This window comes from Pipistrellus hanaki, assembly GCF_964339955.1.
Source record: "Pipistrellus hanaki genome assembly, chromosome: 8".
Classification (NCBI taxonomy): Eukaryota; Metazoa; Chordata; class Mammalia; order Chiroptera; family Vespertilionidae; genus Pipistrellus; species Pipistrellus hanaki.
The window spans coordinates 45,019,540-45,046,678 of NC_140510.1; the positions used below are offsets into that span (position 1 = coordinate 45,019,540).

The 27,139-nt window shown below is 36.2% G+C and overlaps 1 protein-coding gene across 1 annotated transcript in view; it reads right to left on the reverse strand.

Moving 5' to 3' along the window:
- TLK1 (tousled like kinase 1) overlaps positions 1–27,139 on the reverse strand; it is a 139,462-nt gene that overhangs the window by 41,328 nt on the left and 70,995 nt on the right. The window contains exons 4-11 of the mRNA XM_084892299.1: positions 19,345–19,420; positions 16,644–16,690; positions 15,375–15,470; positions 13,096–13,185; positions 12,027–12,119; positions 7,129–7,239; positions 6,878–7,014; positions 4,266–4,454 (exon numbers count right to left, since the gene is read on the reverse strand). Coding sequence (XP_084748425.1) covers positions 4,266–4,454; positions 6,878–7,014; positions 7,129–7,239; positions 12,027–12,119; positions 13,096–13,185; positions 15,375–15,470; positions 16,644–16,690; positions 19,345–19,420 — 839 coding nt within the window. The remainder of the gene's footprint in view (positions 1–4,265; positions 4,455–6,877; positions 7,015–7,128; positions 7,240–12,026; positions 12,120–13,095; positions 13,186–15,374; positions 15,471–16,643; positions 16,691–19,344; positions 19,421–27,139) is intronic.

The following is a 27,139-nucleotide window of genomic DNA, read 5'->3' on the forward strand; positions in this document are numbered from 1 at the left end:
AGCAATCAGGGGAAGGTGATGCTTCATCACTTCTCTGCTGCTGCCACTGATGGCAGCACAAGCCTTGGCCAGTCCTGAGCGGCTAGGCAACTGCCATCCAAGGCTTGCTTGTGCCTCGAGGGGCTAAGGGGACTGGGGGACTTGGGCGGCAGGTGTGTGGAGTGGCTGGACCTGCTTGGGGGTGGGCCCAGCTGGGCCGCACGCCTGTCACCCGGGTGGGGCTGAAGGAACTGGGCACGGCCATCTTTGAGGGCGTAACAGTCAATTAGCATATTCCCTAACCTTATTTTCTGTGGGTGCTGCCATCTTTGTGAGGGTGTGATGGTCAATTAGCATATTCCCTCTTTATTAGATAGGATAATATTAGCTATGTGAAATATATAATAAAACATTGAAACAACTACCTTAAAAACTTAACTGAATCTTGCTGATAGCTGAAACTTAGTTAAGAGCCAGGAATGATGCAATTATTTTACACACATTACCACATATTATCTTTTAACACTACAATGTAGATACTTTCATAAGTGAGGAAAGGAAGGCTCTAAAAGGTAAAACAGCTAACCAAAAATAACCTGAAAGAGGCAAGGTTGGACTCTACGTCTGTCTGACTATAGGGCTTAAAGTTCTAACCAGTACATAGTAGTAACTTCATTTTCTATGTTAATTTCTTCATAGAAAAATCATTAAAGATTCATGATCTCTATTCTAATTATATTAGATATTCTGTACACAAGGCAAAGCCTACTTCCCAGTGAACAATGATTCAAACAGAGTTTTTAGAAGACAGTTGCAGAGTATGGCTGCTAAAATTGAACTATAATATACATGAATAAAGTGCTTTGTGGTTTTCCCCCTATTTAAATCTGCTTCTGCATAAGAATGTAATCAAATTGCTGTGTAGTATCACTTAATTTGCCAATCCAAGAACACATAGCAGCATAACTTCAGGGTTAGTTCTAAGTCAACATATGCAATAAAATGGGATGGAAATGAGACAAGTCTATGATTATTAAACTACAGTTACAGCTGTTACTATCTTGGAGGTAAGCAGGAAGCTAAACACCTGTAACAAACTAGAAAAAAATGGTCTATTGAATAAGAGAAAATGAAAATCAAATGCTTATGGATTGTAATTTAGTATTTATCTACCACTTTACATATGCCAGGAACTGTGCTAGATATTAAGACTATGTATAAAGATAAAATAGTGACATAAATGTTACAATATAGGCAGGAATGTACAAAAGGCCATGGGCACCTGACTTGATGGGGAGGGGGAAAACTAGGAAGAAAAAAGGTTAGGGAGAGCTTTCTATTGAAATTGGTATCTGAGCCAAGTGTTTAAGGATGAATAGGGAAAGAGGTGAAGAAGGGCAAGGACCAGATGCATGAAGCACAGAAAGCATAGTCCATTTAGAGAACTGGAAGAGTTTAGCATAGGATATACAGGGCAGATGCTGGGGAACAGGATAGAGAGAGAAATAAGAAGGCCTATAGAGCGTTTTCATGAGCGTGAATTTTATCTTGACATATAAGAAAACAGTAACTGAGGCTAGAGAGGTCAGAAAGTGTCAGATCAAAAGTATTTTAAAAGCTATCTTAATATCATTCAAACAACAGAAAGCTATGTTAGGGTTCTAAAGGAAAGAACAAAAGGCTCATAATTCTATCTGGAAAAAAATGATTGTTTACAACTGAAAATGGATTGGAGGACAAGATCAAAGTTGAAAGGGGGATGTGTGTGTAAAAAAAACCCCAAATAAGAGATGGCAATAACTTGAGTTAGAATGGTATCAGTGGGGACTTACATAAATGGGTAAATTTAAGCTATAGAAGAACAACTTGGTGTCTATTAGGGTGAAGTTAAAGCTAACATACACTTTCTTCTATATAATTGCTCACCTACCCATCGACTCTCAAAACAACAAATTTATAAAAAGTAAATCATTTGCTAAATTTAAAAAGAAAGCCAAATGTTTTAATTATAATTTACATAGCTCCCCAAATTAGGAAATATTTGAAGAAGGAAGTAATTTTGAGATGGACTTGGAAAGATAAGATTATAAATACCTATTTATTAGTGGGAAATGATAAAAATCTTGATCTAAAATGTTAAGGGTGACAACCAAAATTCTAGCATGTGGCATTGAGAGGATGGCAGAACCATTTACTAATAGAGAGAACATGCTGAGACCGGTTTGGCTAAAATGGATAGAGCGTTGGCTTGGGGACTGAAGGGTCCCAGGTTCGATTCCGGTCAAGGGCATGTACTAACCTTGGTTGCGGGCATATCCCCAGTAGGGGGTGTGCAAGAGGCAGCTGATCGATGACTCTCTCTCATCGATGTTTCTAACTCTCTATCTCTCTCCCTTCCTCTCTGTACAAAATCAATAAAAAAAAATATTTTAATAGAGAGCACAGAAAAAGGCAAGGTGTGTGTGTGTGTGTGTGTGTGTGTGTGTGTGTGTGTGTGTACGGTTGGGGAGAGAGAGACTGAAATAGAAAGATGTATGATGGCATAAAACAGATCCCTAAAAAAACACTTATTTTATTGTACAAACTGGTAGAGAAAATGATGTCTAGTCCATAACAGAGACCAAGAAGACAAAGCCAAGTAAGTTAAATGAAAATTAGGAGAACAAGGTATTTCAAACACTAAGACAATAAAAGTCTTTTAAGAAAAAGTTAAGATGCAACTATATTCAATGCTGCCAAGTTAAAGACTCAAATGTCTGTTGCATTTACCATCAAGGAGATAGTTTATAATCTTTAAAAAATTTTCAGTTAAAGGAGAAATCTTGAGGCAGAAGAGGTGAAAATATAAAGATGATAGAACATGAAGACCAGGGGGATTTATAATTGAGGGGGAGGTTTTTGTTTTATAAAAAAGAGAAAACAGAGTTGAACATGTAAGATAATGACGATATTGATAGAAGTCGTCCTTGATATAGGAAATGGGATTCAAAGCATAGATAAAACATTATCTTTCAAGAAAGGAGAAAAAGAGTACACCCAAAAAAAACATCAAACTGTGTGTGTGTGTGTGTGTGCGTGTATGTATTTTGGAAATTGTTGTAGAATAGAAAAATAAGTTTAGATACATCTGTACAGTATTATTCCCCTCTTATCCATAGAGAATATGTTCCAAGACTTCCAGTGGATGCCAATCCATGATTAGTACTGACCCTTGTGCATACTACGTTTTTCCTATACATACATACCAATAATTAGACACAGCAAGAAATTAATAAAACAATTATAATATACAGTAATAATTATGTGAATGTGCTCTCTCAAATTGCCTTACTGTACTGTACTCACATTTTCACTTAAAGGAAGCACTTTAGGCTTTTCTTTGGCATATCAGAATTGCCAACATCACTACTCTTATGGTTTGGGGCCATTATTAAGTAAAGTAAGGAAAGGTTACTTAAACACAAGTACCACAATAGTCGATCCGATAACCAAGATAGCTAGTAAGTGACTAATGAGCAGGCAGTGGATAGAGTGTGGACACACTGGACAAAGGGATGATGCATATTCAGGTGGGACAGAGTGGGATGGTCTGAGATTGTAGTACACTACTCAGAATGGCACGCAATTTAAAACTTATAATTTGTTTATTTCTGGAATTTTCCATTTAATATTTTAGATCATGGTTGACCATGGGTAACTAAAATTCAGAAAAGCAAAATGCAGATAAGGGAGGATTATTACATATCACCATTTTAACAATGGTGTTCTCTGTGGGATCAGATCATGATCTATATTGTTTTATTATGTTCTTCCATATTTTCAAAATTATCTATTATAATCACGTAACAATTTAAAAAAAAGTCTTTATCCCTTGAATTATAAAGAGTTATGCAGCACTAAAGCAAAAAATTTAGAAAACAATGTATTGCTTCCACAGATTGAGAAAATGTATGGCAGCTATATATTATTTAAATTAACATTCTCTTAGAAAAAAGAACATGAATAACTGACCCACTCAGGCATGAAGAAGGGATTCCAGTCTCTTAGCTACCTAAGTCTCCATTTTTTTAAAAAGATGATTAATAAATTTCCACTTACAAAAGTAAAATTCAGGTATTTGGGGTTTATTATTAATTTAAAGGTAAGTTTTCAATATTGCCTTTCTTCCTGGCTAAAATTACTATTACTACTTAAGTATTAGTTTAATAATAAATAACATCCATTACTAACATTCATACTTATTGGCTACAATTTTAAAAAAGGAAAATTAAAAATGGGAGACTTACAATTGTGGTAAATTTGGTCTAACAAAGGGATCGTTTTCTGCGCCATTGACTGCTTTATTTTTCCTCTGTTTTGGTTCAGAGTTGGTAGAGGGTGCCTGAGAATTATTAGCTGTGGGAGGTTTGCGTTTGGCTAGAAGTTTCCTTTGCCTTTCAATATCTTCCCTTTGCTGATTCACCCATTCTTGTTGCCTGTATAAAATAAATGTAAAAAACCATATTAATGTTCCATTACTTTCCACAGTTGAAAAATGAAAATATATTAATAAACATAAAAGGTCACAACACAGATTTTTACCTTTTTGATCCCTCCCTTGTGAATCAACTGGTACTAATTGTTTATCTGAAACATCCATTTCTAAGTGGGGTATCCATCTGTTAAGCCCCCTAGATTAGGCAAAGATGAGTTGCTGTATATATTCTCATGATATCTATCTACTCCTTTCTAGCAAATATATCCTATATAATAAAGAATATGCAAATTGACCATCACACCCTTGCACAAGATGGCCACCCCCATGTGGACACAAGATAGCTGCCCCATGTGGCAACAAGATGCTGCTACCATGTCATCATAAGATGACTGCCACAAGATGGCTAGCAGGGGAGGGCAGGTATGGGCGACCAGGCTGGTAGGGGAGGGCAGTTGGGGGTGACCAGGCCTGAAGGGCAGGGAGGACAGTTGGGGATGACCTGGCCAGCAGGGGAGGGCAGATAGGGATGGCTGGGCCAGCAGGGGAGGGCAGTTGAGGGTGACCAGGTTGGCAGGGGAATGAAATTAGGCATCAATCAGGCTGACAGGGGAGCAGTTAGGGGACTATCAGGCTGGCAGGCAGAAGTAGTTAGGGGCAATCTGGCAGGCAGGCAGGTGAGTGGTTCCTTTGTAATCCAGCCATCCTGGATTATGAGAGGGATCCTAGATTGGAGGGGGTGCAGGCTGGGCTAAGGGACACCCCCCAGTGCACGAATTTTGTGCAACAGGTCTCTTGTTCCTATAGATACTTGATCAGAATCGTCTGGTTGGACTACATCACTTCATGGGAGCAGACACTATATCTATTTTATATCTTATTAGAGGCCAGGTGCACAAATTCATGTACAGATGGTTCCCTCAGCCTGGCTAGTGATTGGGGCCAAATGAGGTTGGTCAGCCTTGGGAGGTTGGCTGTGGGAACACACTGACCACCAGGTGGCAGCTCCTGTGTTGGGTGTATGTCCCCTGGTAGTCAGTGCATGTCATACCAATTGGTCGTTCAGTCAACTGGTTGCTTAGGCTTTTATATATATTTAGACGAGAGGCCTGGTACACAAAATTCATGCACAGGGGTTAGGGGTGAGGTCCCTCAGCCTAGCCTGCATCCTCTTACAATCCAGGACCCCTCAGGGGATGTCCAACTGCCAGTTTAAACCTTAAACTGACAGTCGGACATCCCTCTCTCAATCTGGGACCTATGGCTCCTAACTGCTGACCTGCCTGCCTGATCGCCCCTAACCACTCATCTGCCTGCCTGATGGCCCCTAATCGCCTCTGCCTTGGCCCCTGCCCCAGAGGCTTTGTCGGGAAGGACGCCAGGAAGGTTGTTGGGCTGTCTGGTCTAATTAGCATATTACACTTCTATTATTATAATAAAGCCTTTGAGTTTGACATGCTTGACCTAGGTAGAAGAGGTGAGAAAATCTCAAGAGTAGACTTTAATCCAGTTTTCAATTGAAAGTACAATTAAATCATTTCAACTTATGGAAAGTAAAAAATTATTGGAATGAATAGATAGCTAATACTTGATTAATTAGGAATGACTATACAATTTAGAGCCAATTAATTTAATATTACTTATTTTTTATTTCTCTTCTCTTTCTCCAAATACTTTGGGTTATATCACTGGTACACACTGGTAAACAGATTGATATAAAATGTGTATATGTGCCCTGTTCGGTAGCTCAGTTGATTACAGCATCATCCCTGATATGCTAAGGTTGCAGGCTCAAATCCCAGTCAGGGCACATGCAAGAATCTACCAATTGCCTGGCAGGTGTGGCTCAGTGGTTGAGCATTAACCTATGAACCAGGAGGTCAGAGTTAATTCCACGTGAGGGCATATGCCTGGCTTGTGGGCTCCATCCTCAGTGTGGGGCATGCAGGAGGCAGCAGATCCATGATTCTCATCATTGATGTTTCTATCTCTCTCTCCCTTCCTCTCTGAAAATAATAAAAATTACTTAAAAGAAAAAAAAAAAAACTAAACAGAAAAATCCCACATATAGATATAAATCTTCCAATAAAAATTAAATTTTCAACAATTTTACTTCTAAATTATCCATAAAGATAGGTCAGTTTGTATTTCAGAAAATCATATTTAGAATAATACATCATAGTAGATGAATTATATATAGATGAGTGCTACATACATCATAAAACTTATACAGATGAATGCTAACTAGTCAAGAAGTCTGCTAAAGCTAAATTTATCTGTTTCATGTTCCTTTCAAATGTACTAACTTTATGATCTCCAAGAGTAGTAAGAATAGATGTAGAACAAAATTCCAAATCTATAATCATTGAAAGTAATGAAAACCCAAAGGAATACTAAATTTTTTAAAATATAAGAATGACTAACTTCACAAGATTCTGAAATGCAAAACCATCTGTCCATTGTTCAGTAAATGAAGCACCATGTCTAACTGTTGTGAAGTGTCCAAGGCGTAATCTGTCTTGCATACTCTTCTCCCGGCTTGACAGTTTTTCTTGGTTACTCTGAAAAAAGGAGGAAAAATCAGTGCTCAATGATATTCATTTAAATTTTAAAAGCATACAAGGCAAAGGGTGCTAGTAAAAGGGAAGGGAAATTTTATCCAACTTTTGATTTACCTTTTCAATAAGTAATTTCTTGCTCATTGATATGCACTTATTTAGTCGTTCTTTGTACTTTTCAAGTAATTTTTGTTGTTCATCTATTTGCCGTCTGAGATCACAGTTAGCCTACAAGAATAAGTAGAAAAATGGAAAAGATCTACAATTTGTATTTACGATACACTTTGGAATATTTTTAATGCTTTGAATAAATTAAATAAAGAGAAAGGATTAGTAAGATTATACTCTTGAATATGATAATAAAATCTTTTGAAAAACACCTGCTTACCATGGGGTAGTACTATTAAATGCTGCTTGATTGTATAATGGAAAGTAAATGGAATTTATATTCATACTCCATGGGTTCAAATCCACTCTTTAAGTTATCTGAATCTTAGTTCAGTTGTCTTGTTTATTTTTAAATTAGGGGCAATACCATCTAACTAACTTAGTTAAAAATAATTGAAATATAGTATATCAAGTATCTAACACTTAAAAATGAATGATTCTTTTCCATTTATGTAATAAACAATTTTGTTCCTTCAATTTGTGGATGACACTGTTGATGCCTATTTAATAGCTAAACTTTCCCACCACCTTTTTTGACAAAAATACACCAAGTTTTGTTGACTTTGCAGGTAGCCACATGTTCAGGGAAGAGACCTCTCTCTAAACTCAGGAGATGAGTCTGGTTAGTCTAGTATAGTGACCAGAAAATAACAGGAGGGCTTGTTAGAACACAGATTATTGGGACCCATCCCCAGAGTTTCTGAATCAGTAGACCTGAGGTAGGATCTGAAAATTTATTTCTAATAAGTTCATCTGTAAAGCTGATGTTTCTGATCTGGGGATAATACGTAGAGAACCATAGGTGTAGGCCAATCATGGTGAAAGGCAAAAGAAAGTGCCATATTAAATTTAAAAAAATGCTAGCAGATGAGATACTTTCTGAGGAACATAAATGGAATTTGGCACCAATAGTTCCTCAGCATTGCATCAGGAGCAATTCAAACAAAACCCCAACAAATTGTTTGTGTAACTTGAAAAACTGATTTTACATTTCTCTAAGACTGCAAAGGGCCAAATATAGCCAAAACGAAGAGGATATTTGTTCAACTACATATCAAGAAAGCTAAGGTAATTATGATAGCCCAAATGTATTTTCTCCTTCCTTAATAATGACAAACCAATATTTTATTCTGGATTGATATGTGCCTAGCTGATAGATAGATTTCCTAGTTTCCTTGCAGCTAAGGAATGGAATATCCAAGAAGATTGTACACAGAATTGTTGCCTTTTCCTTCCTTCCTTCCTTCCTTCCTTCCTTCCTTCCTTCCTTCCTTCCTTCCTTCCTTCCTTCCTTCCTTCCTTCCTGTTATTCCCTTTCTTTTCCTATTAACTGCTCAGAAACACATATATCATAACTGTGACTCCGAATAAATATTTTGTACCTCCATATTACCCTCAAAATAGAAAGCATACAGTAAGGATGAAAGAGCATAAAAACCGAAAGAGTTAAAATCCCCATGCCACCATGGAGCCATCACAACTAGGCTGTCCACTTTTGTTCTTCTCTCAAAAAAGTAACACTGTATCTCATTTAATGTATTGTTTATGTTCTCTGTCACTAAAAGCCAAAGACAACAAAAAAGATGTGAAACCAGCATAGGAACACACAAATAGAACACAGAACATAGCAGAGAACACAGAAATAGATCCTCCTATATATGGAAACTAGATTATACAATGGAGCTGATGATAAACAGGGAACTTTTAATTAAATGAGCTGGACAACTGGTTATATATAGAAATTAAAATGAAACCTTCTTCACACCATACCCAAAAATGAATTCCAGTGAGATTAACAATTTATATTAAAAAACCAGGCTATAAAACTTTTAAGCCGAAACCAGTTTGGCTCAATGGATAGAGCGTTGGTTTGCGGATTGAAGGGTCCCAGGTTCGATTCCGGTCAAGGGCATGTACATTAGTTGCAGGCACATCCCCATTAGAAGTAGGAGGCAGCTGATTGATGTTTCTCTCCTATCAGTATTTCTAACTCTTTATCTCTGTCCCTTCCTCTCTGTGAAAAATCAATAAAATATATTTAAATAATAAAAAAATGAAACTTTAAAAATATAATATAGGACATCTTTATAAGCTTTAGGAAAAAAAATCTGTTGCTATACCTTTTCTAATAATTTACAATAAAACACAATCTATTAAAAATACATACTTAATCAGACAAAAATTTTAAATGCATCAGAAGTAGCATGAAGAAATGAACAGACAACTCACACATTTGGAGAAAATCAATATATAGAGGTGGGCAAAAGTAGGTTTATAGTTGTTCTATGAAAATAATAATTAATAAATAATACAACTATAAAACTTTTTTTGTCCCATCCTGTATATTGAGTGTCAGAACAAAAAACTGACATCAATTAAAAACAAAAACAAAAGACTACCTAATAAGATAATAAGCCTTGCCAAGTCTGGTTTGGCTCAGTGGATAGAGCATCAGCCTGCAGACTGAAGGGTCCCAGGTTCGATTCCAGACAAGGGCATGTACCGTGGTTACAGCACATCCCCAGTGGGAGGTGTGCAGGAGGCAGCTGATCGATGTCTCTCTCTTATTAATGTTTCTAACTCTCTATCCCGCTCCTTTCTTCTCTGTAAAAAATCAATAAAATATATTATAAAAAAAAAAAGGTAATAAGCCAAAAACCATGATCAGTTATTTCCCAAAAGAAACTCAAATGGCTAATAAATGTTTTTAAAGATGCTCAAAAAATAGATAAGGAATATATCTAATTAAAGATATCTTATTACATTCATCAAATTGGTCAACAATTTAAAAAAATTAAATCTGGTTATAATAAGATTTGGCAAGGATAATGAGCAATGAGATTATTTTTTGCCCACCACTAATGGGATCCAACCACTTAAGAAAAACTTGACATTATAAAGCAAAGTTGAGAACATGCATGCTCAGTACTTAACATATACCATAAGAGAAATCATCCCATATTTGCCCTAGAAGACATGTACAAGAATATTCTGAGTAGTTCATATTAGCAAAAAATAGAAACTAAATGTCCACCAAGAGCAGAAAAAATAAATTATGGTATTCTATATAATAAAAGCCTAATATGCAAATAGACTGAATGACAGAACGACTGGTCGCTATGATGCACACTGACCACCAGAAGGCAGATGCTCAACGCAGGCCCCAGACCAGCCAAGGAGGGTGCCAGTGGGGGATTCTCTAATTGCCACAGATTGGGCTGATCACCAGCCAGGCCTAGAAACCCTACCTGTGCATGGTTTTCATACATCGGGCCTTTAGTATTAATATAATGCCTCACTATATAGTAAAATGAATAAACTATATTACAATCACACATACTATACTGTTTGGTGAAAACAATCAAAATAAACGGGTACATACAGTGCAATTTTGTTTATATAAAGTTCAAAAACAAACTGAAATAATGTTAAGAATGTTTAAATATCTATAACAAAGTGTAATATGCAAATAGACCAAATGGCCAAACAGTGGAATGACTGTCCGGACAACCACACTGTGAATAACCACTGGCGCCAGGCCAGCTAAAGTGAGTGCAATGCAATTGGTTGGGGGCCCTTCCATTGCCTCATAATCACTCCAAAGAGGGAGGCCCAGGCCACCTACCAGTGGGCTATGGTGGGGGGGTGGGCGTTGAAGTGGGCGGGCGGGGCTTCTCTCTACGAGGGCAATCCATCCATCGCAGAGCCCTGGTCAGTTGGGCAGGGCCTCCCCCTCTGCTGGGTGATCAATCACAGGGTTCCCGGACTGTGAGAGGGAGTAGGCTGGGCTGAGGGACATCCTCCACCCCACCCAACATTTGTGCACTGGGCCTCTAGTATGTAATAAAACCATGAAAGGCATAATACAAAACTCAGAATGTGGTTGATGGTAAAGGGATGTGATAGTGAATGTGGCAAGGTCAGGAAAGGCACACAATAATTCAAAGTTATTGATCACTATGGTAGAATCATGGATATTGATTTTATTGAGTTTATACACCAGTGGCTCTCAAAGCTGGCTTAAATCGGACTCATCCCGAGGAACTTTTAACAAAACTACCAATGTACAAACCCTACATCACATTAATTTAATCAGAACCTCTCAGGGTAGAGTTCTGGCATTAGTACTTTTATCAAGTGCCTAGCCCCTTCCTTTCCATCATTCAGTGATTTTACTGAGCATCAATGGGCGAGACCACTGCTTTATATTTCACTCACATTATAAGTACACTTTTTGATGTGTTTTTCAATAAAGTTTCCATTAAAAATCTTGCAGGATGGTAGCAATTACTTCATCATGTATAATTGCAAATGTTGGATTGTAACAAAATCAATTAACTTTAACATGAAATGGGTATCTCTGTCTTCTGGTAGTTGATTAAAAAAACTTTATTAACTTCCTTCTGTTTCTTTTTTAAAAAATATATTTTTTATTTATTTTTTTACCGAGAGGAAGGGAGAGGGATAGAGAGTTAGAAACATCGATCAGCTGCCTCTCCTGCACACCCCTTACTGGGGACATGCCCGCAACCAAGGTACATGCCCTTCACCAGAATCGAACCTGGGACCTTTCAGTCCGCAAGCCGATGCTCTATCCACTGAGCCAAACCGGTTTCAACTTCCTTCTATTTCTTCAACTGTTTCTCAATTCGCATTTTAAAAAAAGAATAAAATAATTTTCACTTTAAAGTTGACATTTACAATCAAGTACTTATACAACCAGAAAAGGCTTCCCCCCACCCCAGCTATAGAATATTTTTTTGATAAAATTGAGTATTTTCTCAACAGTTTTACTATTGCCAATCAGCCTCTCCCCGACGCCACCCCCATCATAACTTACTACTTACCCTGAGCAAGTCATCTATACGACCTTCTTTCTTTTCCAGGTCCTGGTTTTTATTACTTTCTAATGCTGCTAATTTCAGCATTGTGAGATCAGTCTAAATGAAAGAAAACTATTTAATTATCTCATATATATATATATATATATATATCATTGCATGTAAACATTAGATTTTACTGATTCTAAAAAGCAAAGATTTGATTTTATGTGTGTATGTAAAGGGTATTCCAAAAAGTATTGAGTGCAGTTTTAAGTTTTAGTCAGAAGTACAAGCGCTATAAACTTACAAAGAAACATCTAAAGATTAGTTATTTAAAAGTTTAGAATATTGATATGTTCATCATTAAAATTCAATATAACCATTGCTTTATGCTATCAACTCTGAATTTTGAACACGGCAAAAACTTTCATGAGCTGTTCACTGACTGAAAGCAATGTACTTATTATCATAGCCTAGAGAGAACCCAAAAGTTCTGATGCATGTGCAACAGTTTAGCCATCACCTAACAGAAAAAGTCTCATGGCAATAAATTGGGCAACTGGGAGGTCAACCCTTGGTCTGAGACAGTGTCATTCACTGCCATATGTAAAAAGTTGAAATGAAATAGTATTCAAAATTAATAAAACTAAATAAGTGTAAAAGGTATCCAATTAATTCTATTTTCCAATGATTTTTCTAAGTGTGCAGCATACATAATATAGACACCCAAAATGAATGGCTTAAATGTCCATTTATAATAAATATAACAGTTTCATGAAGACACTGATAACTTGTATGTTAAGTTAAAAAAGAATCAGCAAACAGAATTGACAAATCATGGTGGTTCTGTTTATTTAATTTGTTTAAAACATCTATATATTTATAAAATAATAAAAGACAAAATGATAGCAAATTGGCTATTTCAGCTTCTTATCCCTTATAAGTTGTCTTTTTGTTTATTAATAAGCTTTCTTGATGCATAATTTAACTTTATGACTATGTCCAAAACAAAGAGAAGACATATGAGTTGTTTGTACAAAATTGGTTACTTGTTTCTTAGAAATCATACCAATAAATCTCAATAACTATTTACCTGAGTAATTTTAAAGGATAACTGCTTTGGTTGTACAATAGGGTGGTCCCCAAAAGCTACTGCAATAGGAGAAGGGCTATTAGGTCGAACCTTAAAAAAATAAAAAATAAATCAAAATTTTACATCAGCAAGAAGAAAAATAGGCTTCTGTTTAGCAACAACTACTTAACATTTCCCTCCTCCCCTTTTTTAAGTCCTCACCTGAGATATGTTTATTGATTTGAGAGAGGGGGGCGGGTATGATGAAAGAAGAGAGAGAAACATCGGTCAGTTGACTGACTGGGGATAGAATCCACCACTTACATATATGCCCTGACTCGGAATAGAACCTGCAACCTTTTGGTGTATGGGATGATGCTCCAACCAACTGAGCCACCCAGACAGGGCAATATTTCTTAAGTTTTTGTTAGGATAATAAATTTAATTAAAAAATAACTGACTTTGAAACTTTTAATCACCCTTTAGTCAATAAACATTTATTGAGTACCTCCCTCACATAAGGCCCAGTGAAAGATAACTATGTATTCCCTGCCCTCAAGTTTACATTCTTGTGTCATAGAGGAAATTGTAATGCTTTTAGTCAGTTAAATAAAATAAGGCATCATGTTAAAACAAAAACGTTAACATTATTGTGTTTTAAAAATAAAACTGAAAAAGATCTTAATACAGAACTCTTAGTATTAGAGATAATAATGCATGCCAAAATATATCCTGTTTCCCCGAAAATAAGACAGTGTCTTATATTAACTTTTTCTCCCAAAGTTGCGCTAGGTCTTATTTTCGGAGGATGTCTTATTTTCGGGGAAACATGGTAGTGTAAGATCAATTTACTGATGAGTTTTGTGGCTTATCTAGTCACTAGTTTTAAAACACATTCATTGGAAGATTACATCACTGTATCAATACTAACACAACACAACTCTTATTTATTGTTGAGTATTATGCTTTACTTGTGTATGGCAAAATTATGTGCCCCAAGGTACAAAATGATTAAGGAACAACTCAGTATATATCTAGAGACAAGGACCAGTAGGGCACAGTGTAAGAACAATCAAGGTACTTAAATAAGAGATACTCTAATTTTCAAAAATTTTTAATTCATCTTTAAATTACTGAAAGCCAATATAGTTTTTCTGGTTAGCCACTGAACTTCCACAAAATGAAAGTAAAGAAAAAACGAAATCTGATGTATAAAACAATGTAGATAAAAAACTAGGTTTTAAAATGTTAGGAATAGCTGAAACCGGTTTGGCTCAGTGGTAGACTGAAAGGTCCCAGGTTCGATTCTGGTCGGAGGCATGTACATTGGTTGCAGGCACATCCTTGGTAGGAGTGTGCAAGAGTCAGCTGGTCGATGTTTCTCTCTCATCGACATTTCTAGCTCTCTATCTCTCTCCCTTCCTCTCTGTAAAAAATCAATAAAATATATTTCAAAAAAAAACAAACAAAACAAACAAAAAAAAACATATAAAAATGTTAGGAATAAAACAAAAAGTTATTAATTTTCAGATCCAATACTGAACTCAGGTCCTATACTGAACTAAATAATCCAAGGCTGATGGCTACCTATCTTTTTCTTAAAGATACTCAGAAAGGAATTATGTGATCATTTCAGTGGTTGAGAAATATAATTCATAAGAAAGTTAAAAGTTAGAAATGATTTACTTGATATAGACTGATTTTATAAGGGTATTCATATTAGTCTCATAGACTCAACAGCCTTCTTTTATAGAAACATTACTTCTTGGATATATTTAGTTCAGAAAAACTGTAACTTAAGAATCTCACTTTCAGAAGTAAAGTTCTAATAACACCAAATTACTAAAAAGGACTCAATTCACCTCACAGAACGATTTTAAAAAGATAAATAATATATAGAAAGACAATTTATATATATAAAAGGCTAAGTGACCGGCTGACCATCTGGTACATATGATGCACACTGACCACACCAAGGGGCAGATGCTCAACACAAGAGCTGCTGAGCTGCTGTGAGTTGGCAGAGGCGGTTCTTGGATAACGCACCCCAGAACCAGAGAGGAGGGAGCCTGATTCCTCACAGGGCCATACGATTCCACGTTCGGTGGGGGGTTTGTTGCTGGGACACTGTTGACCCCAAATCTAGTTTACTGCTAAGCTGCGGTGACTTGGCAGCAGTGGTTCTTGGGTTAATTTCCTTTCAATGGGCACGAATCTGTGCAGTGGGCCACTGGTAAATTATAACAGTTACTCAGTATACATAACTTCCCAGACATAGGACTGTGCACATAAATACTTACAGATGAGGAAGGAGTGGAATGTGAGTGTGAATTCTGAGGAGAACGGATTGCAGGAGGTATGCCTCTTACTGGACTTGAGCCATTCCCACCTTGGTACTGAGCAAAAAAAGAAAACATCACTATTAAAACAGGTTTAGATAAATGTTATTTTGGACATAGCATTAAGAATTTAAATATATCTATGTTATTTACATCAAACAGACATTTAAATAGGTCAAGAAAAAGCAAAAGTAGTATTATTCACAGCTAAGTCCTAAAAGACTAAAGAGAGAATACTGATCATAAGAACATGACAAGACTATGTCTTGTACAGACCTTTTATTTCTTGAACATTCTTACCGTATATAACTTGTTGTGACAAAGACAAATTCCCCCAACATAATAAACATATCTCATTTTCCTTCAAATTTTAGCACAAAACTAAAGTCTAAAACTCAACCATAACTTTTATGTTGTAGCAATAGCATTGACACAATGATGTTATAACATGTTTGTTGAAGAGTATAATCCCTAATCTGAAAAATGTTAACATGTTTACATGTAGATGTTTGTGAACATAACCATTTAAAACAGAATCATCATTCTCAAGATGTTAAATATCTGAATGTGCATAGCACTTTATAAAGGTATTCTACAGACCAAGTCCCTTCCTTTTAACAGCACAAAATCTAACAAAAATAGATCCTTTCTTACACGCATGACATGTATTACAGTGCATGACTTAGCTACACAGGAAGGGAAGCTGCCTTTCTTTCTCATTTGGGGAGAAAATGTGTTGTTATTGGCTTCCTCTCAAGATATTTAGTTTTTATTTATTTATTTATTTTTATTTATTTTTAAAAAATATATTTTATTGATTTTGTACAGAGAGGAAGGGAGAGAGAGAGCTAGAAACATCGATGAGAGTCATCGATCAGCTGCCTCTTGCACACCCTCTACTGTTGTTACAAGCAAAGATATGAGAAAGTACTTTGAAAATTATGATGTGCCATCCCAATACAGAAGTAAATTTTAATGTTCCTAGAAAGATAGGACATCACATAGATTGAAGCTTTCTTTGCTCTAATCAAATAGATAATAAAAAGTTGGCCTTGTGCTTCAAAGAAATTATCTTAGCCCATACCAGATTTATATGACACAGAGGATAAGGGGATGAAGACATGGGGAGGAGGGGGGGGAGTGAAGGGGGAGAAATACTATCAACAATAAAAAAATATATTTAAAAAACAAACAAAAAATCCCCACCAGAGATGCTCCTCAATGACTTACTTCAAAATAGTCGCTAATTTTGTGGCTACGTCCCCCAATACTTTTTCCTAAAATATAAAAGTAAAAAATTTTATAGATTTAAAGTCAGTCATTAATATTATTTAAAGTCCTCTAATTTCATTAAAGCAAATCAATTTTTTTTAAACTAAGAGGCAGCTGTATAATTGACAAACCTATAATAATAAAAAAAAGTTGGTTAACACAAACCATAACAAACTGGCAATAACATGCTTTAATATGAATGCTATTTCTAAAAATGTTTTCATTCTCTAAAAAGTATTTCTAAATTTATAGGCTTTTTAATAAAGTACATTTTAAATATTGTACCGTGTATGACCACATATTGATACAGTGATCTAAATAATTATAGATCACAATTCTTTAATTAAAAGTTTTGCTCTAAAATGGACTCAGTTTTATAAAAACTGAATTTGGAAGCTCTTAAGAAATATGGTATTTATAGAAACTTTTTTGAATAGGAGTCAACCAACCTTCATTGGAACTATAGAGAATACATGATTTCTTCAAGTTACAAACAAAAAAATGATACCACAGAGTCAAAAGTTTTAAATAACAAAAACATATAGCTTTGTCAATTCAACACTAACTTATATTCATCTATTTTATTCAACAAATATTTCTTGAATGGTTATTATATGCCAGGCATTACTGAGGTGAATAAATAATACATTTAAAGTTCAACAACCTTAAATTTGTACTTGGAACAAGTACACTATTTTTTAAACTAAATAAGAATTCGGAACTATAAATGTTACCTAGACATTTGTGAACAATAATTTTGTACAGGTTAATTTAAAGTTCAGAGAAGACTATAAAGGTTTTATACCAAAGGAATGTCCTTTCAACAGCTCTCCTGGGTTCTGAAGAAGTACTATTTTTAAATGAACATTGAGACATTTTGGGTTACCTACCCACAAACTATTTGCTCACTGAACCCAAATTTTGTTCTGTTAACATTCCTTCTCCTACTAGTATATAGCACATGTAACTAATACCGCCTCAATTCCTAGTTCTCCTTCTGGTAAGAAATCTAATTTTGTTCAGCTATCATCCCCTTTCCATAAAGCCTGCATTTCTGATGGGAACTTTAATTCATTTTCAATTTTAGAGATGGGTCTGATTTTTTTCCCCCCAGGGCAATAATACCTTTGCTGGACATAAGTGGTGTTGGAATGGACACATGTCCCAATTCTTGTCTATAGGAATGCAGGAGAGGTTTGCTTTAGAATTAAAGAAGTTCATTCCAAAGAATGAGAAGAAACCCTAAAGTAAGCCAGCCCTTTTCTTTCTTTTTGTCTTAGTGCTAGCCTCTTTGGGTTCATCTTGTTTGGGGAGTCTGCGTTCCCTGGGCTTGTGCATCTATTTCCTTCAACAGGTTAGGAAAGTTTTCTGTCATTATTTCTTCAAATAAGTTTCAATTCCTTGCTCTCTACTCCTCTTCGGTACCACTCTGATGCAAATGTTTGTACAGAAACCCCTTAATCCAGCCCCTTTCATAAAGCAAATATGAGTGGGGAAACTGACATGAGCAAATCCAATTAAAACTGGTAACCAGCCTAAGACCAAAAGAAAATCAGACAATCTGCATATGGCAGGCCATAAAGAAAAAAAGTTGGTTCTTAAAGACATATGTTGAATTAACAAACCCAGAAATCCTTCCCTATTTTGAGACCTGTTTTTACTGAGTTTTTAAATCTGAAGTTGAAATTATCATAATTAATTTATTTTTACACTATATATAAAGCTCCAAGCACATTAACCCAAACTTGGGGAACTACATTAATACCAAAAAGGAGCTCAGGAGACAGATTAACATACAAAATACCACAAACCTAGAGAAAGGTGCTACAATGACTTAACACCTTCCTTCTGGAAAGACAACTGCTACACACACATACTTTGGTGCCAGTGCCATTTATAAGTGACAAGATTATTGCTCTAGATCTTAAAGAATAATCATGTAATATATGTATAAAATCACTATTATATAAGTTTTAAGAGCCCACTTTATTACATTTAATATAGAGGGCCAAAATGATAATACTATTTTGTTATCCATTATAAAAATTCTAAAGTCTAACGAAAACAATTTTCTTAGCTCATATCACAAAATATAGGTATGCAAAAAGGATAAAGAACAGATCTGAAAAGAAAAAGATGGTGCTTTAATAAATTTCTTAATTATTTTTATATAGTTTTTTTTTAATAAAAGGAATAAGTGTGGATATTTGTTTTAAAATGAGATCTCAAGTTCATATTCAATACCATAAATCATATAAAAAGAGAAAAATGAAAGGTGCTAAGGTAGTGCTTGCCAGGTGCTTAACACTTAGTATTAGCAGATCTTCTTTGGCCCAAGGCCTTTTAGGTTTCCAGAGCAAGAGGTGCCAATCAACTGAATTAGGTAAGTGAGCCAAAAAAGGGAGAAATGTTAAAAAGCCTAAACAGTAACCACACACTATTTATGGTACAAAAAGATTCCAATTTCATATTATTATTTCTTATGCAAAGTACATAAAGTACATTCCTAAACGATTATTAAATGCAGAAATTACACAGCAGTCATAAAAAATCACAAAAAATAAAATTACTTATTTAACAATTACATTATTAACTAATTAAAAATCAGAATAACTGTAAATGCCTATTTAGCTCTGAAGGAAGATTTTACTTCACTTACCCTGACTACTTTCATTCTGATTTTCTGCTTTTCTCTTTCTTCCTCTGGATGATTCCGATTGTTTCTTCTCTGGTGTCTACAGAAAGCAAAGTTTACAGTTTTAAATCACAGTTTTAACATACAAAATTATTATAGTCAGTATAAAAATCATTTTTAAAGTAAAATACTGAGTGGGGCAAAAGTAGGTTTACATGTTCATATGGAAAATACAATAATTAATAAATAACAACACAAGAATAAATTCTTGTATACTCATAACTGTAAACCTACTTTTGTCTAGGCTTATTTTTTGTTCTCACACAATGTAAATGTGCACATATATACAATTATTTTTAAAAAACAAACAAAATTTCCTACTTTGTACATTTTAAAAATTCAAAGTATACTAGCATAGAACATCTTGTAGACATTATTTGAAATTCACATTTACAGAATGTGACTTGAGGCAAATGAAAAATTTAAGCGTAATTAACCTTCAAAAATGCCCTTTAAATTCTTAACTGGTGAGGGCAAAACAAACAACAAAACCTATGTTTTTCCTATTCATACATAGTTTGTACATAAAAGTAAGCTTGAATAAGGAAAAAAAAAATGCAGAACCCAAACTTTGATTTTAACTATCCTACTAAAAGAACCATTCACCTAAGTGCCTAACTATCATTACCCAATAACAAATTATAGTAAATTCGCACATTATGCTTGGCCAGTAATGGATCAGTGTTGAGCGCTGACCTATGAACCAGGAAGTCACAGTTCCATTCCCAGTTGAGGCACGTGCCCAGGATGCAGCCAATCAATGATTCTCAATACTGATGTTTCTATCTCTATCTCTCTCCCTTTCCCTTCCTCTCTGAAGTAAACATATATAAAATCATACATTATGCTCTACATCAAGGGTCAAACTATAGCACACAGGCCAAATCTGGCTGGATACCTGTTTTTTTTAATAGAGTCCATAATTTAAGCATAGCTTTTACATTCTTATATGACTGAAAAATTTAAAAACAAAAAGAATATTTTGATAAGAAATTTAAATTTCAGTATCCATAAATAAAGTTTTATTGGAACACAGCCACACTCATTCATTTATGTATTTTGTATGGTTGCTTTTTATATTACAACATCAAAGTTGAGTAGTTCCATCCTAGACCATATGGCCCACAAAGCCTAAAATAGCTGGCCCTTTACAGAAAAAGCAAGCAGACCCCTGCCCTACATGATGGCTTGTTTTCAAATTACAGATTTGTTCTTTTAACTGAGAACAAGTCTTTTCATCAGGCTAAAATAACAAGTAATTTTTGTAGAGTCTAACAGACTGTTGTGCTTAGATAAAATGAAAACCAAGAACAATGGCACAAGGCAATGGCACCGGGCCCTCCAATTCTAGAAGCTGGGCAAATATGTCTAGTTCCAGAACAAAGAATATTTGAATGAATGATACATCAAAACAAATAAATCTCTAAAGGCAATGCAAAGAAGGGGCTTAATCTTTATCTGATGTTTCCGAGTAGTTCTATGATTACATAGTATGAATGACAATACATAATCTAGCTCATAATGAGCATCTATGGGTCCTTTAAGTATTATTTGGAGAATTTTAAGTTCTTTCACCTCCATTTTGTCAACAAGACAACAGATTCAGAGAGGCTGAAGTCAATTGTACAAGCCTTTGAATTCTTTAAAGACAGGAGTCATACCCTCTCCCCATGTCACTGCTCCCACCCACGTGCCTGGCACATAATTATTACTTGATAAATGCATGAATATTAAATAAGTTACTCAAGGTAATCAGGATTCAAATCCAATTCTGTATATTTCCAATGTCTAAATGCATTATTTTCTCTGTGTGACATGCTATATGCCCTACATCAAAAACTGAATGAATCAACTATGCAAAAATATTTCAAAATTTTATTAAGTTCATAAGTAAAATTCATTATGTCAGTAATCTGCAAATGTTTTAAAATCACAAATGAGAGAACTTAAAGAAACCCATCATAACTGGCAATCTACTCAGGAGGTAGACTGATGAACCAGCAATTTAGGGTAAATAGTTCTTAGTTTAGTTTCACTGTCAAAATTAAAACACCACACACATTAAAAAAAAAACCCTCAAAGTTGCCCTGGCCAGTGTGGTTCAGCGGTTGGAGTGTTGGTCCATGAACTGAAGGGTCTCGGATTTGACTCCCAGTCAAGGGTCTGGACCTCAGTTGCAGGTTCCCCAGCTCTGGTAAGGGCACATGCAGGAGGCAACCAATCAATGTGTCTCTCTCACATTGATGTTTCTCTCTCTATCTCTCTATTCCCTCCCTTCTACTCTCTCTTTAGAAATCAATGGGGGGGAAATCCTTGGATAAGGATTTAAAAAAAAAAAAAAAAAAAGGTATAAAAAATAAGGAGATTCCAAAATGGTGGCAGAGTGAGATGATGCTACACTGACATGCTCCCAGGACCAAACTGGAATTACAACTAAAATACAGAAAAACCATCCCTAATAAACCAACTGAAGACTATCTGGGGAGAACCCAGATAAAGAAGTACGGAATGTGGAGACGCATAGAGACTGGTAGGAAGTGCGGAGGTGGGAAAGGGCTGGCAGGACTCCCACACACAGCAGCTGAAGTTGCGAAGTTCCGGAGAGATATCTCAGCTGTGGGGGTTCCCACTGTGAACTCTAGGGTCTAAACCTCAGGATTCCCAGCCTAGAGCGCCAATACCGAGAAAGGTGTTCACATAACATCTGGATGTGAAAAGCAACAGGGTTGCTGTCTGCCAGGGAGAGACAGCTGGATATATAGGCACTTTCTTAGAGGGAGAATGCACACAATCAATAGATTCAATGCAGTCCCTATTAAAATACCAATGGCATATGTCACAGATCCAGGACAAATACTCCAAAAATATTTATGGAACGAAAAAAGACCCCGAATAGCTGCAGACAGCAATCTTGAGAAAGAAGAACAAAGTTGGCAGGATCACAAAACCAGATATCAAGTTATACTACAAAGCCACTATAATCAAAACAGCCTGGTATTGGCACAAGAACAGATATATAGATAAATGGAACAGAACAAATACCCCAGAAATCAAACCAAACCATTATGCTCAATTAATATTTACCAAAGAAGGCAAGAGCATACAATGGAGTAAGGACAGTCTATACCATAAATGGTATTGGGAAAATTGGACACATGCAAAACAATGAAACTGATCACTACTAGTAACTTATACCATACACAAGAATAAACTAAAAATGGATAAAAAGACTTAAATGTAAAGTCATGAAACCATAAAAATCCTAGAAGAAACCACAGGCAGCAAAATCTCAGACATCTCTCATAGCAATACATTTACAGATACATCTCCTAGGGCAAGGGAAACAAAAGAGAAAATAAACGAATGGGACATCAAAATTAAAAGCTTCTGCACAGCAAAACCATCAACAAAACAAGAAAGCTCACTGCACGGAAGAACATAATTGCCAATGATACATCTGAAAAAGGGTTAATATCCAATATATATAAGGAACTCATACAAGTTAACAAAAGGAAGATAAACAACCCAATTAAAAAAATGGGCAAAAAACCTAAATAGATACTCCTCCAGAGTGGACATACATATGGCCAAGAGACATATGAAAAAAATGCTCAAAGTCACTGATCATCAGAGAGATACAAATTACAACGACAAAGAGGTATCACCTCACACCTATCAGAATAGTTATCATCAACAAGTCAACAAATAACAAGTGCTGGCAAGGATGTAGAGAAAGGGGAACCTAGTACACTGCTGGTATGAATGCAGACTGGTGCAGTCATTATGGAAAACAGTATGGAGTTTCCTAAAAAAATTAAATATGGAACTGCCATTTGACCCAGTGATCCCACTTCTAGGAATATATCCTAAGAAACCAGAAACACCAATCAGAAAGAATGTATGCACCCCTTTGTTCATAGCAGCACAATTTACAATAGCTAACATTTGGAAACAGCCCAAGTGCCCATCAGTATATGAGTATTTAAAAAAGCTGGGGGACATTTATACCATGGAATACTATGTAGCAATAAAGAAGGATCTTTTACCCTTTGAGACAGTATGAAGGTACCTGAAGAGTATTATGCTAAACAAAATAAGCCAATCAAAGAAAGACAAGTAGCATATGATATCACTCATATATGTTATCTAATGAACAAAATAAAATGTTGAACAAAACAAATCCTGAGATTGTCAAATACTGGAGGGAAGGCAGGGGTGTGGTGGGTGGGAAGAGATCAACCAAAGAACCTATATGCATATATGTGCAGCCCATGGACACAGGCAATAGGGTGGTGGAGACCTGGGATAGAGGCAGACTGTACGGGGTCAATAGGAGAAAAAAGGGGACATATGTAATACTTTCAACAATAAAGATTTATAAAGTAAAATAAAAAGTTCAAATTTAAATAATAACCAATGTTCTATTTTCCTCAGAATAAAAGTATCACCACATTTTAAAATACTTCACTGAATATATACTTCAAGATATTTAAAGTATTATTTTTAAAGACACACAGAGTGCTCACTTCATCAGCACACATATTAAAACTGGAATGATATAGAGATTAGCATGATATGGCCCCTGTACAAGGATGACATGCAAATTTGTGAAGTATTCCACATATTTTAAATCATAGGAGTACAATGTACAGCACAGGAAATATAGTCAATAATATTGTAGTAATTCTGTATAGTGACAGATTGTTATTAAACTTGTAGAGATCATTTTTTAAGTCAAACAAATGTCTGATCACTATGTTACACACCTGAAATTAATATAAAATTATTTATTAATTTAAAAATAATGAAAAGAGACAGATTTCTTGGTAAAAACTTTCTCCAAGGCTGTTTCCCTAAATTTAAAACTTTCTGGAATAGAGAAGTAGGACAGTCCCTTGGGGGAAATGTCATTTTGATAAAAAATAAAATGAAAACATAAAAATACCCAAATGCATAATGATTACAGTAAGGAAAAAAGGACAACAGGTTTACCTCCTTTAAACCAGAGAAAATTTTGAGACAGAGGGGAAGAAAATTAATTTTAAGATTAATGTGGGTTAAGAAGCTGGAAATAGGTAATAAAAAACTGAAAAGTTGAACAAAGTAAAAGATGAAAAAGGGAAACCTAGAATATACCTAAATTAGCTTATAAAGTAAATGTTTCCTTTACAAAGACAGCATTTTGTCCCTTTCCATAAACTTTAATCTTTTTCACCCATGTCTTAATATGACTACCTGATATTAACCTTTAACTTCACTCTCACCTCATAGAGTATTTTAGGATTGTTCTGTCAGCTCATATGGACCATAACTTCCTAACTACCATGGGCCTTTAAAGAAGCATAGACTAAAAAATCAAACTCTGGGTCCCTTTTTTTACCATAACTGTCAGCATGTCATTTAACTCTAGACTTGATTTTCTCAATTTTAAATGTTGATAATACAGGCCACAAGAGCCCATTGTGAGTACAAAATGAGAAACTTACCACAAACATACCTAGTACAGCATCTGGAACAGAGTGTATAGTCTCTATATTAAAAAAAAAAAAAAAAATCTACCCTCAAGTTTTAAAAACTACCTAACTTGCCCAGCCGCATGGCTCAGTGGTTAAGGGTTGACCTAATGAACCAGGAGGTCACGATTCAATTCCCAGTCAGGGCACATGCCTGGGGTTGTGGTCTCAATCCCCAGTCAGGGGTGCGCAGGAAGCAGAATCAATGATTCTCTCTCATCACTGATGTTTCTCTGTTTTCCTCTCAGAAATCAATCCTATCTAATAAAGAAGAAATATGCAAATAGACCATCATGCTGTCACAAAGGTGGCTGTGCCCACAATGGTGGCAGGGATTCCGTAACACAAGATGGCTGCGTCCACAGCAGAGGTGGGGATCCCATAACACAAGATGGCTGCACTCACAGAGGAGACTAGTTTCCGTAATGAGCCTTTACGAGCAATCAGCAGGGACCTGAGGCTGCCTCCCACCTGGCGAGGCTTTACAAGGGACCTCAGGCCACGCCCTCCTGCCCCGGTGCCAGGCCAGGGGACCCCAGGCCGTGATCCCCGCCTGGTGGAGCTTGACGGGGGACCTCAGGGTGCACCCACATACCTGGCAGAGCTTGATGCGGGACCTCAGGTCATGTCCCCTGCCCCAGCATCAGGCCAGGGAACCTGAGGCCATGCCCCCTGCCCCAGGACCAAGCCAGAGAACCTCAGGCTGTGCCCCACCCTGACCGGGCTTGATGGGGGACCTCAGGCTACCCTTCCCCCCGCCCCAGGCCAAGGGACCTGAGGCTGTGCCCCCCACCCAAAGGGACTTGAGGGGGGTGGGGCCAGATGGGTCTGGATCTAGCCCAATAGGGGTGGGGCCAGCCGTGTCTGTGTCTCGCACAATTTCCAGGCACATGGGGGTGGGCGGGGACTTGACTCTGGAGGAAGATTTTCATATACATTTACTAATTTTCTTTTATCTCTGACACTTCTATTATTGAGAAAGGGCAAATAGCAATATTAAAATATTTCCTCTAATTAATTCCCTTTTAACGTGCACAAATTTTATGCACTGGGTCACTAGTAAAAATATATTAAAAAATAAAAGTCAAACTACCTAACTTTCCATCCTCACAGTCTGACTTCTCAATATCCTCTCTAGACCAATTTTAATTTGCATTCACATATATTTAAAAGGAGCATATGTACTAAGTCTTCAATATTGATGAAATGAAATATTGTTTGCCATTTTCTTATTCACTTAGCATAACAATTTCTTGGCATTTTCCCTTTCTGACTTTCCCTTTAAGGCTTTAGTTGTCAAACAGTACAAACTATAAAATTAAAATATTTTTTCCTTTATATATCTTGTAAATTCTTTTCAAATCATATAATCAGAATAAAACAGCCATACAGAGTAACTGCTGTGGGGAAAAGAAATTTTCAAGGTAACTTATTCTGGAAATGTTGGCATGTTGAGTGATTATAATAGTAACATTCAGAACAGTGATTTCAGAACTTCTTGCCCATTGTAACACTTGTGATAGAGTAACATGATTCTTGTATAGTATCCCTATAGGCATTTCCTTGAACTCAAATCCCTAGCGGGCATTATACAATTACTAGAGGCCCAGTGCCTGAGAATTGTGCACTTGGTGGGGGAGGAGGGGAAGAGTGGTCCCTCAGGTGGGCCTGCACCCTCTCGCAGTCTGGAGCCCTCGGGGGATGTACAACTGAAGGCTTAGGCCTGCTCCCCGCGGAGAGGCGAGCGAGCCTAGGCCATCAGTCAGACATTCTTAGCACTGCCATGGAAGTGGAAGAGGCTCCCACCAATACCACTGTGCTGGCCATGGCTTCTGGCTGAGCAGTGCCCCCCCTGTGGGAGAGTACTTACCACCAGGGGGCAGTTTCTGCATTGAGCGTCTGACCTCTGGTGGTCAGTGCCCGTCATAGCAACCAGTTATTCTGCTATTCGGTCGATTTGCATAATAGTCTTTTATTATATAGGATTATTATATAGGATTTCTTTGGGATAGAAACTCTGAAGTATAAATGCTTTGTCACAGAATATTCACACTTAAAATTTTAAAAATATTGTCAAAGTGCACATTCTAAGGCAATATTAATCTATACCTATACTAACACTGTGTATGATTACCCTACCAATTGATCCATGCTCTACCTGACATGTTTTAAAAAGGCATTTCATTGCTGTTTTCTCTATGGCAAAACTATATTTGTAATAAGAAAAAAAGGGGGTTATTTTATTT